The sequence below is a fragment of the Leptosomus discolor genome, chromosome 7 (genome assembly GCF_034619465.1).
Source record: "Leptosomus discolor isolate bLepDis1 chromosome 7, bLepDis1.hap2, whole genome shotgun sequence".
Lineage (NCBI taxonomy): Eukaryota > Metazoa > Chordata > Aves > Leptosomiformes > Leptosomidae > Leptosomus > Leptosomus discolor.
Genome location: NC_141397.1, coordinates 28,540,306 through 28,556,024, shown reverse-complemented (window position 1 = coordinate 28,556,024; position 15,719 = coordinate 28,540,306). Strand labels below are relative to the sequence as shown.

General features: G+C 39.3%; 1 protein-coding gene across 1 annotated transcript in view; it reads left to right on the top strand.

Moving 5' to 3' along the window:
* ITGA9 (integrin subunit alpha 9) overlaps positions 1-15,719 on the top strand; it is a 223,247-nt gene that overhangs the window by 174,452 nt on the left and 33,076 nt on the right. Inside the window, exons 21-23 of the mRNA XM_086468071.1 lie at positions 1,118-1,207; positions 3,921-4,029; positions 6,740-6,847. Of these exons, the coding sequence (XP_086324197.1) occupies positions 1,118-1,207; positions 3,921-4,029; positions 6,740-6,847 (307 nt within the window). The remainder of the gene's footprint in view (positions 1-1,117; positions 1,208-3,920; positions 4,030-6,739; positions 6,848-15,719) is intronic.

Sequence of the window (15,719 nt, the reverse complement as noted above, 5' to 3'; positions counted from 1 at the left end):
GTGGATTTTTCCATTTGGGCCATAGTTTTATTAGCAGACATGGCCAATGTGTCAGTTGCAGAAAGCTGAGCTATATCTATGCATGTATGTAGCCAGCAGGCTCTGTTTTTATAATCTGAGCAACTCATCATCTGCATGGTATCACTTGGGATGTTACTGCCTGCTATTGCCTCAGTGATACTGTCCCCAAATAAATACAATCATATCTTTTGTTTTGCCAGTTTGATTTGTGAGTAAATCCAATGAACTGCAAGGCAAAAGTGATTCCAGAGTCACTGCTGAAGAAATTGGAAAGATATGTAACATATCTTTCAAGATCATTCTTCTGAGCTGTCACCCACCAAGCAGACTCACCATCAGAATTGGAGTAGTTACAAGTTCGTGTGTTGGACATGCATTTTAGGAACCTTTCCCAGACTTCATAAGTGTTCACACTAAAATAAACTGACTCAAATGAGAGATGATTGCTCACTTTTCTCTTTCATCCTTCTGCTTTTGACCAGTTGAGACAACTGCCTTTGAAAATGTAAAGTAGAAGTGCTTTCATTTTGGCAACTATGTGCAGGAAGAGGAGGGGAACTGCTGAGAGGTTACAGCCCCTTCAGTATGAGGGTCTTGCCCCAAAAGCTGCATGTCGTGGCACCAAATTGGTGCTGTGGTACAATGCAGGTACAATGAAAGCATGGTTCTCTTACTGAGTAAAGACCCTCTGTGGGGTCTGTGTACCCTGCCCAAACTGACATACAGTCAGCCTGGGAGAAAATGAACCCTTGCATTGGAATCTAAATGTCCTTGTTTCTCTCCACTGTATATGATGGCTGCGGTAGTTTCACACTGCCATTTGAATTCACACCTTGCTCCAAGACAGGTTTTTTTGGTGAGAGCCTGATCATGTCACAGAGGAGCAGCTGCAAAACATATGCTTTATGTTTATGCTCTCTCCAAGGTGGGTGAACAAGTGTAACTCTTAATCTTTAAGAGGCTTCTTAAGGAGAGCTGACATCACTCAAATAGAGAGACTCAGGGTACAAGGCAGAGAGTTGGTGGCTGTGAAACTGTGTGATATATTGCAAAGGCTGTCATATTACAGCATGTTTATTATTCCTTTCTGGCACAGTGGAAACCTAGAACGCACTGAATCTCTGCATGATAATACTCTAACCTTGTCGGTGCCCCTGATGCATGAAGTGGACTCATCTATCAATGGGTAAGTACCAGTCACCAAATGAAAACAACAAAAATAATAATAATCCTAACAATAACGTCTGAGTCTTTTTCAGTGAAAAACTGAATTATTTTCTTTGTTTACGTGTGGCCAGACTGTTGCTTTTTCCCTGTTTCCCAGACTCTGGAAATACAGACAACTTCATTCATTATCTAGGAATTTTATTTGTCGTGCCTTTCATTTCAACAGTGTCCCTCTTTCTCACTCCTTTCTAGCTAACACTAATTAGTTACCATCACATTTATAGTAGGTATTTTAGTGAATATATTTGAATTCATGTGATTCTGTAGATGTGATGGACCTTAAAATAAAAGGATAAAAAGTACATCACATCTTGTTCCTCAGGGCATATATTTAAGCATATGGTTGAGAGTCACCAGGCCAAAGGTTAGGGTCAAATCTGGGATTTTAAGGAGCTCGGTGGAGTCTAGCTGTTTGCCTTTCTGTTTAATTTCACAATCAGAATTTGCTTCTGCTTCTGTTCATTTTCCCACTCCCTTTGCTCCCTAGTCTGAAAGGTGTCTGAATACCAACCGAGGAACATCACTCACCCTTTGACTGAAATACTTGTGTAACACATAGCCGTTGTCCTCTCCCAGGGGCTGCAAGTTCCTGCCTTTGTACTCAAGGGTCTTCCCTTCCACTTCTGCATTACACTCTTAAGTCTAGAATGAAAGATTTATGGTCAGTCCCAACAGACAGACAGTCCTCTAGCATAGACAGTGCTCAAATTGGAACTGGGGGACCTGGTCACTAGAGGTGAATTAGCATCCATGTAGAATGAGAAAGCTGACATTCATACCTAAAGTGAGGAAGCAAAAACTTAACAGCAGTGTTCCCAAGAGGTCAGTGTCTCTTTTAGCCACCATTTATGGCAACCTGCAGGGAATACATATTGTCTAAATGACCAGTGCAGGTTGGCATCAGCAGAAGTTAAAGATTCCCTTGACCAGCATGCTACATGTGTAGGAAAAGAGTTACCTGCCCTGACATATGATTTGGCTGAAAAGCTGGATAAACTCAGATTCATGGCCTAGTCTGGGTTTTACTACATGAAACTGGGTTCCCCTCTTGTTGCATAGAAATAAAATCCCTTAATTACTGCCACAATAGTCAGAATGGGTAGAAGATACATTTGAGCCTGTTCAGAGAAGTGAAGGAGTGCTAGTGAGGTGAAGATGACTAGCAAGGATAAAAATCTCCTCTAGATTGGGAGTGCAGTCCCAGCAGCGTGTTCTAGAAGTTTTGGAATGCTTTCATTATTACAGATTGTGTAGAAATTTAACTCTGTCCCTTGCTTCTTGATGCTTTGATACAGATGGATTTTGTAGAGCTTTACAGATACGAATGCTCTCATCTGTGTCTTTAGATCTCTGTCACCTACAGAATACTGCATGCCAAAAAAACTGGTAAAAGTTGGGCTCTTGTCTTTCTTTTCAGAATGTACTTTTTAAGCACAAGGTCTCTGAATTTATAAGCCCCACCCAACTGACTATGTGGATTATTTTCTTCTTTCTCATAGAGAAGGCTTAGTTAATTCAAGTTCACAGAAATGTCTGTCTACCAGGGAAAAGTTGGGTTAATTGGAAGGCACGACATTCCCAAGCATGGTAATGTTAGTAATACTCTTTTTTTGGACAGTCTATTTTTAAAGCTTATTTTTATTAGCTATCCTGTATTAGAGTCTGCGAGAGCAAACTTCATCTCTGGTCATAAATAGCCCAGAAGGGCTTGTACCATGTTTGGGAGGAGCTTTCTGGCACGACACTTTAAATGGGAGGAATTAATCTGTCTCTTACTGTTTCCCCTAGCAATCCCTGGCATAGGAGGTAGGCAGGAAAAAAGGAAATGTACCTAAACAGGCTTAAAATCATGCGTCAAAAAACTCTGACCCAAAAGGACAGCCTGGGAAAGATGCAGAGTTTTAAGCAGTCCCTTGCCAAGGTTTGTCTGAAATTACATCAGGACCCTTTCCAGCCAGTGGAGCAGCCTGAGGTTAGAAGAAGGCACAAAGGATGCTTAAAGCACTCCTAGTCCTCTGCTGTAGGGTTTCTAGGTGCTGTGTTGCGCTTCCAAGTCTTTTCTGATAAAACCCTACTGCGTTTTACTTTGTGATAAGATGGTAAGAGTAGCTGGTGCGAATTGTCTTGTGCCACTGTAGTTTAAAGCAAGTTATATCCCCCTCTACTCTTCCCTTTAACCATCTGCTAGTCATAAAGGTAGTGAAGCTCAGATAATTAATGAAGTGCTTATTCCTGCGATGCTATGTAAGTGCTAGATGAAATTGAAATGTTACTTTAGTGAATATGTAACCAAAAGTATTCCTATTAGTAACTGTTCAGATTAATTTGGTAGTGCAATGACTTCCTGTGTTATACAAGCTATAGGACTTGTGCAAATCATCCATGGCGTGGGGCCCTGGAGAAGAGGTTTTGTGATAGGAAAGGAGAAAAAGAGCTAAGTAATCAAAAGAAGTCTACTTCAATGATGGACTGTTAACCTGGGTCAGTTGAGATGCTGCTTGTGTAGTCTAGTGTGGTCAAGAAAAAATCAAATCACAAATAATAGATTAGTGTCAAATGGGCCCATAGAATTTCACATGATCAGAAAGTAAGGGGTGCAATTCAGCTTGCCACAAATACATCTAATTTTTGTGACAAACACAGCTTATTAAACCTGTGTCTTGATCTTTCAGAGAAGTCTTCCCTACTTCATTTTTCTACGGTGATTCTGTGGAAGCATCCAACTTTGTTCAGTTGGAAAACCATGAATGCCTTTTCCAGTCTCTCAACTTCACACTGCAGGTAAAACTGATAATTATTTTGACTGCTTTCCTGCTTGACAGCACATTCTGGGTTTGTATCTCTTTTATTCTGAGTGTGGTATGGGCTTTGGTGCATGTTTCAGAATCACAGTATGCCGTGCAATGCATTCTTGATTGGGTGCCACATGTACAGCATGCAGGGATGGTATGTTATCTGAATGTATTATAACAAGAGTTGCAAATAGGGCATCTTGCTTCCATAGGAATGAAGCTGCTGCCATTTGTTTCTCTTTTACCTTTCATCATGTGCTGAGTAAAGAACTCTGGTAACTCAAGTGCCACATGTTGAATGCAGTCACAGGTTCAAAAGGCAGGAGTAATTTAGTGGCATGGTCACAGAGCAGAGGAGTGGGCAGCCTTTAGCTGTGAGAATACATACCTGTGCAAGGGATTCAGACTTGCTAGATGCCCTCGGTATGAAAATGTTTATAGCACTACTGAGAAGAGTACAGTACATGGAAGAGATTGTGACACTAAAAATCTGTGAGGTGTGAGAACATTTCATTAAATGTCTCATAGTATCTCAGTGTTATTCAAGTATTATCTGTAGATTGCACTTCATATGGCAGTTAGATGGATTCCTGATGTGGCAAAATATATGGATGATTTATTGTAGCAAACTCTTGTGATGTGGCTGAAATGAACGTGTTTTGCTGCTGTGACTGTATCTATTACAAGCACTTCAAATCCTTTTTGACCACTAGATGGAACTAGGGAATGATAAATCACGCAGAGGTGGGGGAATCATTTATTGTGAAAGTCTTTTGCATTTTTTCCCTTTTCTGTTCTCTTAGGCATGAATGCCACTCAGCTCATAATGAATAACATGTGTCTGCCTCCATGGACAGACTGTGGTCCAGAGCAATTAAGCCCCCACTGTCATGCAGTGCCCTTAGCTATTTACTGAAAAGGAGTGAAAGCAGGATTTCAGGACATTAAAGCTTTTGTGAACCAGGCTATTAATTCTTGTGATGCTGATTTCATTCTTGAGGGTCTTCCCCTCTCAATCCCTGCCATAGCCAGTTATGGGTTAAAAACAGATAAAGAACAGATGTACTGATGCTTTAACTATGCAAATATTTTCAATAAAACAAAGTGATAACAGGTAAGGAGAGAGAATCTATACCTTGGCAGAGCCACCATTTGTCCTGCCCAATCCTCTTGTCTCATGCACACCCTTCCAACTTGTGATGTTAATAAATTTTTCCATATAGAAGTAGAAAATTATACTGTAACAAGTCACAGATCTGCTCTCCAATATCGTGGTAAACCTCATAGCTGTGTGTGTCAGAGAGAAAGGGTAAAGTTTCATCATGGGCAAAGCATAATTTGTATCACTGTTTGCTTAATTGTTTTTAATGATTTGCCTGCCATTTGTTAAACTTCTCCAGATGGAGAAAGTAATAGTTTCTTAACCAAGAAAAAGAGATGATTTACAAAAATAGGGGTTTTATAGCGTTTTTTATATGTGACAATTTGTACCATGTCCAGTGTTAATAAGGAAGCAGATCTATGCATCATTTTTGGGTGTTAAAGGATGTGCAGTGAATCTGCATTAACTCTTATGTCTGATCTCCGTGAGATAATCAAGTTTTTTTTAAATGTCCAACATGAAACATTATGTTTGTATTTCATGCAGCATTTATCATGCTCCATTGTAGTGGGATTTCTCCCCCTGCCTGGAGCCTCAGGGTTTTTGTAAGAATTTGGCATTGTGAACTGATTCTCTTTATCAGTCAGGCATTTCTTCAAATATAAACTGTGTTTGAAGAATGAAAACCTGTTGGTTTTAATACTCGTACTTTAAACAATTAACAACTGCTTGCTACATCTTTTGACAGTATTATCTCAGTGTGGATAAATATTCTAATGGGCTTAATGTTTCTACTGTATGCACTTATATATATGTCATTAGAAACAACCAGGGAATATTTTTCCTAATAAAAATATGTAGCTAGACACGAAAACTTATTTTTATTGAAATTTTTCCATGGTTTGTTTCTTTCCAGCACAAACCTACAAATTTTGGAATTTTCACTGGATATGTTTCTGTGGTGGACTGGAAATTCTTTGAGTTTTTGTTCAAAATTTGTGGGGGGTTTGATAGAAATCCAGTGTTTTCCACTAAGAGTTTCACTTAATTTGAAATCCTAGAACTTGAATGGAAGTTGTTCGCATGCATTTCCTGGCAACTCAGCAAACCCACAGTCCGGTAGTCGCAATTATCATTACTTTGGCTTCTGCTCCATAAGGAAAACATATGCAGAATATAATGCAGTGGTTACCAGATGGAAATGAAAATGTTAACTGAGACAGCAATATTTCTTACAGTCTTCTGGGTGGTGTTACCAAAATACTCTGAGTACTAGCAGTGTCTCTGTATTTAAGGCAGAAGTCTCATGCTATTTGTGTTGATGACTAGTAATTATCCTGCAAAACTGCATCTCACTTGATATTTGAGCTGTGCCTAAAGACTGTTAGATGAACTAAAGCCTTGACTTCATCCTGGTACTTACAAAAGAAGTCTTAGTCTGAAGACATTGAAAAACTTGGATAGTATTTGAATTTTTTCAAATTTACCTATTCTCCCAGCTCTGGTTCCACAGTAGTTTCCTGTTTATGAGCAGTCACATATGTAATTTTATTTTTATTAGTTTTTTTATACATTTATATGCATCTTTGTCTTACAGGTTTACAATGCTGGACCAAGCACTCTCCCTGGAGCTTTTCTTGACCTTTCATTTCCAAACCGCCTCTCTGCTACTGGAGCCGAAATATTTCACGTTCAGCACATGATGGTGAGTACGTTACAATGTGTTCTGAGCCCAGAGAGGCACTGAGAGCTATTCATGACTGAAACAATAAAGTCCAGCAGAACTAGGTGAATCAGCTGCTTTTTTACACAATAAAAGGTTCTTTGTATCTGTGGCCAGATCATCATAAGTAGCTGAGCCCCTCCAGCTGTTGGCTGCTGTCCCTCACCTACGGCAAGCACCCGGTTGTATGTTCCTGGTTTCCTACAATGCTGTGTAAAACTAGGGCAGGCTAATCCTGAAGGAAATGTGGAGAACACTTCTCTGAGTCACACCTCCAAAGAGGATTGAATCTTAATCAGTCCTCCCTGATTAAATGGTGTATGTAATATCAGCAGGATGTGTTACCAAGCTGACTCACGTTCCCTGTATTTTTCTGTGGCTATCTGCAAAAAATGCTAGCTAGGTCTGAATATATTATCAATACCAAAAAATATTTTTCCATAGTCCCTGTTATGGTTTGCTCTTTTTGGGTGTTCTTTTAACAAATGTAAGTCATAGAGAAATTTATTCTTTCAACATAATATTTTTCAAAAGATAATTTTGTGTCAACTACACAAAAGAAAATCAAAATAAATTGTAAAGGAGACACATTCTTGTATTTCATTTCTAATATTTATTTCTTACTTTCAAAGCTTTTGTTAAACCTCTAAAATACCATCATTTATACTGTGGTGGCCAAGAGGGAGAAACCTCACAACTGAGGCGAATTTATTGCTGAAATTCAGAGTAATCTGTCTTTGTGAGATGGAGCCAGCTCTTTGCACTACTTCAAAAGAAGCATTATACTTCCTTTGTTGTTAGCTACTTTTCTAGCCTTTTGGCTGAAAAGTATTACTCTCCCTCATATGCAGGTAACTGTATCACTGAATCTGTGTAAATATAGATCCAGTAAGAACTTTCTAAGCAGATTTCAAAGATTTGTGCTGTTGAATGGTATGAGATAAATATATATATGGCTTACAGATGGGCACCGAAGGCAGAATCACTGAGAAACAGTTTTGGGATATTGTATGAGGCACCAGTATAGTATAGACGTGAGTCAATTCTCCGACTAGACTCAATTAATTCTCCAGCCTATGTCTCATTTTCCATGGCATTTCATTTTAATGTTTTATTTAGTCCAGACTTATATGTGGAAGATCACCTTCCCTTCGACACATTGCCTGTCAAAGGATTGTGACCTGTTTGCTTGTCCCTTCTGGTCTCTGTGTGCCATGGGAGAGGGTGTGTGTCTGTGTTTGCAGTAGCAGCAGAGAGATGGGAGCCTCCTTAACAGTTTTTGTCTGCTCAAGTGTTGGTATCTCCTTTAAAGTCAGTCATCCTATATGTTCCTATATAGCCAAGACAGAGGAATGGAAAACTCAACCTATCTAACTTTGGGTGTGATGAATTCCTTCTAGGCATTGCTTGTTTCTCTGCGTTGACTCTCTCAGAACTCTTGGACAAGACACCGGAATTAGCTGAGGCATATGCTTCCCACCAAGTGGGCAAGGGCTAATTTCCCAGCATAGCTTGTCATCATTTCTACACAAGACCCTAAGTTACACTGACAAGGATGGGATGGACTATATAGTTTTGAATAGCTGTTAGCAAAACAAGGCAAAAACCTTAAATCTTGGGCTTAACTTGTTTTTTGTTGCTGTTGTACCTCTGTTGGATTACTTAAAGGAGGTCCAGCTGGGTAGTATGGTCTTGGGCACTGTGCTAATAAATAATTGCAGCGTTTGTACCCCTCTTCCTCAACAACAGGTTGCATTTCCCCCGCATTATTTGACATCTTTCTTCTACTTTGCAGTTTGTCTTTGGAGAAATTTCAAACTGCTGTTGTGAGACCTATTTGCATTGCAGGCTGAAGAGTGGTAGTAGGCAAGTATGGTTTTATGAGAGATGTCTGCATGACACACTGGCATACCCTGGGTCATTTCGACCACTGCTTTTGGGTATATGGTCTCTAGGAGGCTAATACATGACTTTTTGAGCACCTCTAACATGTTAATAACTGTTATCCAAGCAAATCTTGTCTGGGATAGTGGTTATCCCTGCTTTACAGATAAGTAATTGAAATACCAAATGGTTTGCCTGAGGTCACACAGGAAATTTGTGTCAGAGCCAGGCACTCAACCCATGTCTCCCAAGTCTTGCTATTGTAACAGGAAAAGCATCCTACTCTCTTTCCTCCTGCCTCTCTCCCACTGAGTTTTTATTGACTGAAAAGAGAACTAAAATTGTGGAGCTTTTCATCTTTTCACAGACCAAATATACTTCAACAAACAAACAAACAAATGATAAAAGTGGCAGATTGAATGAACTTTGGAAAATGGGTTAGAACAGCTGTTTCTCAAGAGCATTTTTGTAAGCATAGTCATTAAATATTTCAAGCTTTTGGTTATTTTGAACTTTCCAGTATCTAGACTGCAGTAAAGTTGATAGTATCCTTTCAGACAGTGCAGGTATTCCTGTAATTATACCTTTATACTTATAATCCAGCTGTTCTAGGTGTCAGTGTTGCCGGACCTTTCAGAATCGCTGTCATTAATACAGAGCTTTAAGAATTGTTATTTATCGGTAACTGAAACTGTTGATACAGTATTTGGGATTTCATTACATCATGGTTTTGGTTTTTTAAAGCTAATAATTCTTTTGCCACTTCTCTGATATACAGTACAGCAGTGAAATTTCTGGGTGAAAATGCACATTGAAAGCACTAGAGTTGGTGTCTCGAATACACATACAGCACACAAGATAGTGCCAGGAGCTAATTCCTTCATATTGTGTTGACTGATCTAGTCTTTCAGGCACAAAAAATAATCAAAAGAAGAGTCACATATGGCCCACTGGAATGGTCTGTATCTCTGGGAGGTGTTAATAGGAATTATTATCTTGCTGCTTTTAGAGGAAATGACAGCCCTCATGCTTCCTCTGTTCCTGTTGCTCTAAGCTTCTGGCTTTATTGCAGAAACTGCTTTAAGATATTCTTCCAAAGAAATTCAGGTCACAGAGATGTTTTGACATTTGGAGTTCTGCCTTAGAGATGTTCAGACGCTCTTCAAGGGGTCTTGGGATTTTCTACAGCACTTTGCCCGACAAAACCCCTAATATATAAAGGAAACAAGTCAACACTGAAAGCGAGAAGTAAAAGAAAATGGATAATTGAAAGAAAACTATAAAAAAAATAATCCTTCCTCTCAGAAATTTTAAACCGAAAGGAAATGCTAGAAATTTTATAAGTAATTTTAACTATTGAGTTTCACCATTGACATTGATTTTTACGTAGTAGATACTCAAATTCTGCAATGGTACATGGTATTTCAGAAGTAGATGAGACAAATTAGTGCTTGTTTATTTTTATGTATTTTTTAATTTGCTTTCTGGCAGAGGTTTCAAGCCAGGTTAAAAACATAATATATTAAATTCCTCAGCTTGTTGGTGAAAATGTTGTGATAGGAACAGTACAGGTGATGACACAGAAGAGCTTCACCCAAACAGAGTACAGAAATACATATTCTCCACTTTTCAAGCCATTGATTACCTATGCTTCCACAAAGGAAAATGATGCGCATTATACTGTGCGTGTTTTGGTTTTTAACTGAAAGATTAATAATTTCCTTCGGGTATCCAGCTAATTTGGAGGGCAAGGGAAGCGCTACTTGACTTGCCAGCCAAGGAGCTGCTTTCCAGGGCATCCAAAAAGATTTTCACAATGGGACTTCCTACCAAATTAACCAGGGTATTTCCTGAAGCTGTTGATAAATTAGCAATGTGTCCAGGATTATTCTGATGCTAGGTTTATGGAACTGGATCAGCTTGTCGCCTTCCTATTTATTTTATTTCTAGCGAAGGTAAACACAATTATGAGGAACAAGGGACTAACAGTTGGAAACTGAGTTTGTCTGTTTGAACTGGAAGCCAACTGCAGTGCAAGCAGATGATCCTCACCCCTCCTCTGGAGGGACCAAGCTCTGCAGGGCTGCCAAGTTGGTTAGACTCCAGTCAGATAGTTGTTACCAGAATCAAAGATGCACAGTGTTAACCCAGAGCAAGTGCCATGTGCGCTTGTGGGCTTTTGGAAGGAGCTGTTGTGCGCTTGTGGGTTTTTGGAAGGATCTATTGCTTCTTTTATTGCATGCGTCATGCAGGCCAGCAAGCACTGATTTTATTTTTTTTTTTTTTTTTAAGAGCCTGTTTAGGTGAATCAATACCGAGGATATAAAGAACTGTGTTATTATCATTGCTGAGATAAGAATCTTGTTGCAAAGTGAGATGCGCATGTTGCAAGACAGTCTCTTGAAAGAGTTTGCAGTCTAGGCAATGAAATAAAAGGGAATTTGGAGGAAGGAGGGAGAAGGAAAGAAATACTATCTTCAATTTTCTGATGAGAAACTGCCTCCCTGCGTGTAACTTTTGATATCTAAGTGCAGTAAGTACTGTTTTAGTAATTGCTAGTAGAAGAACATGTTTAAATTACCATGTTCTCCTACTCTAGTAATTAATAGAAAGAGAAAGGCATAGAAACAACTGTGGAGAAGCACTTGCCGGTCTCCACTGACTATACAAAAGCCATCTAGTCTGCCTGAGTTTCCCTAGACATCTAAGCTTAGACTTTGAGAATTATCTCCAGAGAGCAAAAAATGGGTTAAATCTGTTTTGTGAATCCTGCTCCCATTAAACTTGAGTGTGCCAGTTAGCTCAAGCCCCTAGTTCCTGCTCCAGCGTTCCCATCACTTTTTGGTAAGGGAGCAAAATAAAAAGTCCTTCTGTTGGAAGGACAAACAGAAGGCCTCCAGTTGTCCTATAATGCTTGGTATATTCACTTCGCACTTCCTTTCTTCTGTCTGAGTAGGCAAGACCTGGATTGTGCCTTTATGAAATCTGGGTATCAGTAAGATTTAAAAAATACAGAAAAGCTAAATTGGAAGTAAATTAACAGCATGGAAGAGTTAAAGAGAATTCTTTTTCCAAGTTGCCTTTTAAGTTAACGGCTACCTGACCATGGGACTGTAGAAAAGCTTGTCATGTTCAATAAGGAAAACTGTTGAAACAAACATTATTCTCTTCTGTGAATGTTGAAACTGAAAAAGCAAAATGGAGTCAGTCCCAGAACCACAAGTCTTTCCTGGCTGATGACAGGTTACATTTTTAGGGCCAGTTTTCTGTAGCACTGTCATTTTTCTTCCTGGCATTTGCACAGTAACGTCTGTAAGGAGGAGGAGGACGTTAAGGGAAAGAGTTAAAGCTTGCTGTCTTGTTCCATGAAAGGTCCCAGGCTGCTTGAGGTTTTTCTTCACTTGCATAATGAAAAAGAAATCTTTGCAATTTTAAAACCTTAAATGTAATTTCTGCTTATTATCTGCAGGTTGTTATCCTCCAGCGTAAGAATAAGATGCTTTGGCTGCTGCAGAGCTGATGTTTAAAACCATAAGCATAGGAGGACTGTCAAAGCTCTCTAAAGTCCTGGTAGTGCATGAGTGCTACTGGAAGCGTATGTTGAGATTGTCAGGCTCACTATTGCACACACCTCGTACAGAGGCAAACCTGTATATCCTATCATTATGTAGAAAACCCCTTGTTTGTTGGCATCCAGTTTAAAATTGTTTAGTTTCTGTCTTTTGGAATTTCAGGGCTTTGCTCTGAAAACATGTATATATACACGGTCTCAGCATGTGAAGATCTGAGTATTTGCTGATAGTACTTGATGTAGCAAATTTTTTTTTTCAGCAGCAATTTATGCTGCTGCTGGTTGCACCATCGATACAAGGGTTGTATAGGAACGTTCTGGACTTATAGCAAGATTGAATTTAGACTTTTGTATTAGTTATCTGTGCTCTTTGTTTCAGTGATTGTTATATACACGCTGACATTTTGGCACAATATTTAAAGGCATAGCTAGGTTGCTGGAGGAAATTATTCATTCCAGGGAGTGTGTTGTACAGGAACTTGCTGACCTTCCTGCCTCTTTCACTTTAATTGCTTCTTTAAATGATTGTTCCAAAACATTTTGCTTAGGCACTTGGGGGTGTTCCCCCCACCCACGGTCTAGAGCATCTCTGTGATAGCAACTGAATCTGGCTTTGCCTGGGAGCCCTGTCATTTGCAGGAGAAACTGGTGCATCTACCTGGCCCTGGGAAGGCCGTGCAGGCAAGCAGGAGCACATGCTGTGGTCCAGCATGGCACAGTCACCTCTAGACATGGGAAGCAGGACCCCAAAGCAGCTCAGAAAGAGCTCTCAAACATCTTCCTAAGTCAGCAAGATAAACTGAAGCTCTTTCAGAAGAGGGATTTAGCTCTCATTTAAGTTTTCATTGTTATACAGGAAAGGGTGCCTGGCTATAAAATTAAGTTCTTTCCTGAGTTGGGACCTTAAAATAAATCTAAAGAGGAAAAAAAGTCATGGCATTTTTGCTTTACAGGAACCATCTGTATCACTATACAAAAGCTGTGCCTTGGTTAGAGTTCACTGAATTTAGTGTTTAAAAATAATCTCTTCATGCATTGCTGGATATTGCCTTGAGGGTACAGCAAAACTACTTAACATGGCAGAAAGTTTCTGTGACTTCATAGTATGGATTTTTAGGTGAAACCCGACTCAAACAAATTTTCTGATGTTTTCTATTTGTTTTGATTGAATCTTCTAGCAATGAGAGTGCTGTGGTATTTGCATAAGCAGTGACATTTTTTGAAAATGCTAAAGACAGTGTTCATGGAAAATACATTTTGAATGTAGAAAAATGATTTTATCTTTCAAGAAAGACTAGTACTATAAAAATCAAGGTCATCAAATCATGGAAAAGATGCACTGTGATCTGTGTATTAAAACAGACCATGGCAACACTTGGCGTGTTCACTTGTGGCCTGCTCACAATTAGCTTCTAAACTAAAGAAGTAAAATTTGTCAAATTACTTAGTTATTGAAATTTTCCAACCTCTCTCCCCCCAAAACTCATGACCTGTCAATATGATGGTTCAGTCTGATCAATATTTTGGATCAACTGAAAGTGTTGCTACTTTGTGAACTGCCCATAGTTCCTGTTTTCTTGGCTGAATATGTGAAAGTCCAATTTTCATTTGCCTTTTTATGGAAGTGAATTTCAGATAAGGAAAGAAGTCTTATGAAGTGAATTGGGTTATATACATTAGCTCTTACCAGATTCATGAAAGAAGCAGGAGGTTTGGCAGATACCACAGTAATCAGGACTTTTGCTGAGGTTTGGAAAAAAAAAAAAAAAATAGAGAGTAGATTTTCTGTAAGCTTTCCAGCCAGAGGAGGAAGCTCTTCCTGGTGAAGGAACAACTGAATGAGAAAAGAAGAGAGGCTACAAGTTAATTTTTAAAGTTCTCTTTCTTTTTGAAGGAGTGTAAGAATTGCATCCTTTTACCATTTTCCCCTTGGTGAAGCTGTTCCTGCCAAAAAACAGTGAAGCAGCAAATTCAGGAAAGAGCTGATTGATTAATTCTTTTATCATGTACACCTCTTTTAAATTCTGATTCATAAACTAGCCTTTTTCTTCTGTAAATAATGTACAAGATTTGTGGTTTAAATGTAAATTTGGAAATTAAGAAAGGAAGAGTTAAAAGCAACAGTATCTGTGTGTGTAAAGTCTAGCTCCCCTTTGATGGAAGGATTTACACCCCTGTTCATAGAACAGAGTGGAAGTAAGTGTCTTTTGTTGGATTACTTTTCTGACTTTGAAAGTACATCATTCCAGTCTTGTGCAAGGTACCAGATAGTATCAAAAGTATCAATAAACCATTCCTTGCGGGAATGAGACCTCTGAGGATGTCCTAGAAACAATGGACATCCTCTGCCTAACTTAAAACACACCACCACTGACCCACCCCTCAGGAGAGTTTTTTAAACTGGATGACTCATTTAATCTTCAAGTGCCTGCAATAGATCAGCAAAATCATCCTCTTGGAGCTCCTACCTTCTCTAAAAAGAGCTTAGATCTTAGAGCTGATCTTAAGATACCTTTCTGGTACGTTCAAATATCTGCTTTAGTGAAACATCCTGCCTGAGTTGTTTGACTCTACAGGGAATGTATTTATCTGCACAGTCTTCAGAACTTTTCATCTTAACATCACCACAGCCAGTGAGGAAAGTCCGACAATTAGGTAAAGAAAAAACATGGGCTTATTTGTGTTTTATGCACTGTAGGAAAGGCTGTAGAAGGGGATGTGCTGGAGACGCCTAGCTGAAGTGGCGCTGAACCCCAAGTGATCTCAGGGGCTTTTTAAATAACAGGCGTACCTTGAGATCTATTTGCCCCTTCATATGTTGATTAAGCGTTTCACAGTTCATTATAGGGAGAGGAAGTGTACCTGTCAGTGACTCTGTCTTAGATTTAACTGTTAAAGGCTGGTATATAAGGAGGACATGAATGTTAGAGGTAAACTGGTTTCCATGTAAGGTGGTGTTCATTCATTCTTAGGCCTGAACCTTCTGTGGACCTTGCAGTGAAATCATACAAATGGTCAGTCTTTCTTACTATGTACAGGTGGCAGTGCTCTCTGTCTCGGAAAGAAGCTGCTGTCTGTAAAGTCAGGAACTTTAAATCAGAAGATCTTTGCTTTTCTTAAAAAAATGGGTAGGCATCACTCAAGAGTAGTACTTTTGGGGATTGCTGCTAAGTACATGCAAAGTGGTTGCAGGGCCAAGACCAGGCAGATGTTGCTGGATTATGCTGATCAAACCCGGTTAACGAGTTATTTAATTAAGCTGCAGGGTTAAGTGCATCAGAAAAACATCTACAGACGTTGCAATCAGGTTAGCACAGATTTATGCCAAACATGCATCTGGTGTGCTCCTTTCAGCTAGAGGAGCAGAAGCCACAGCTACATGTACTCCACTATGCTGAT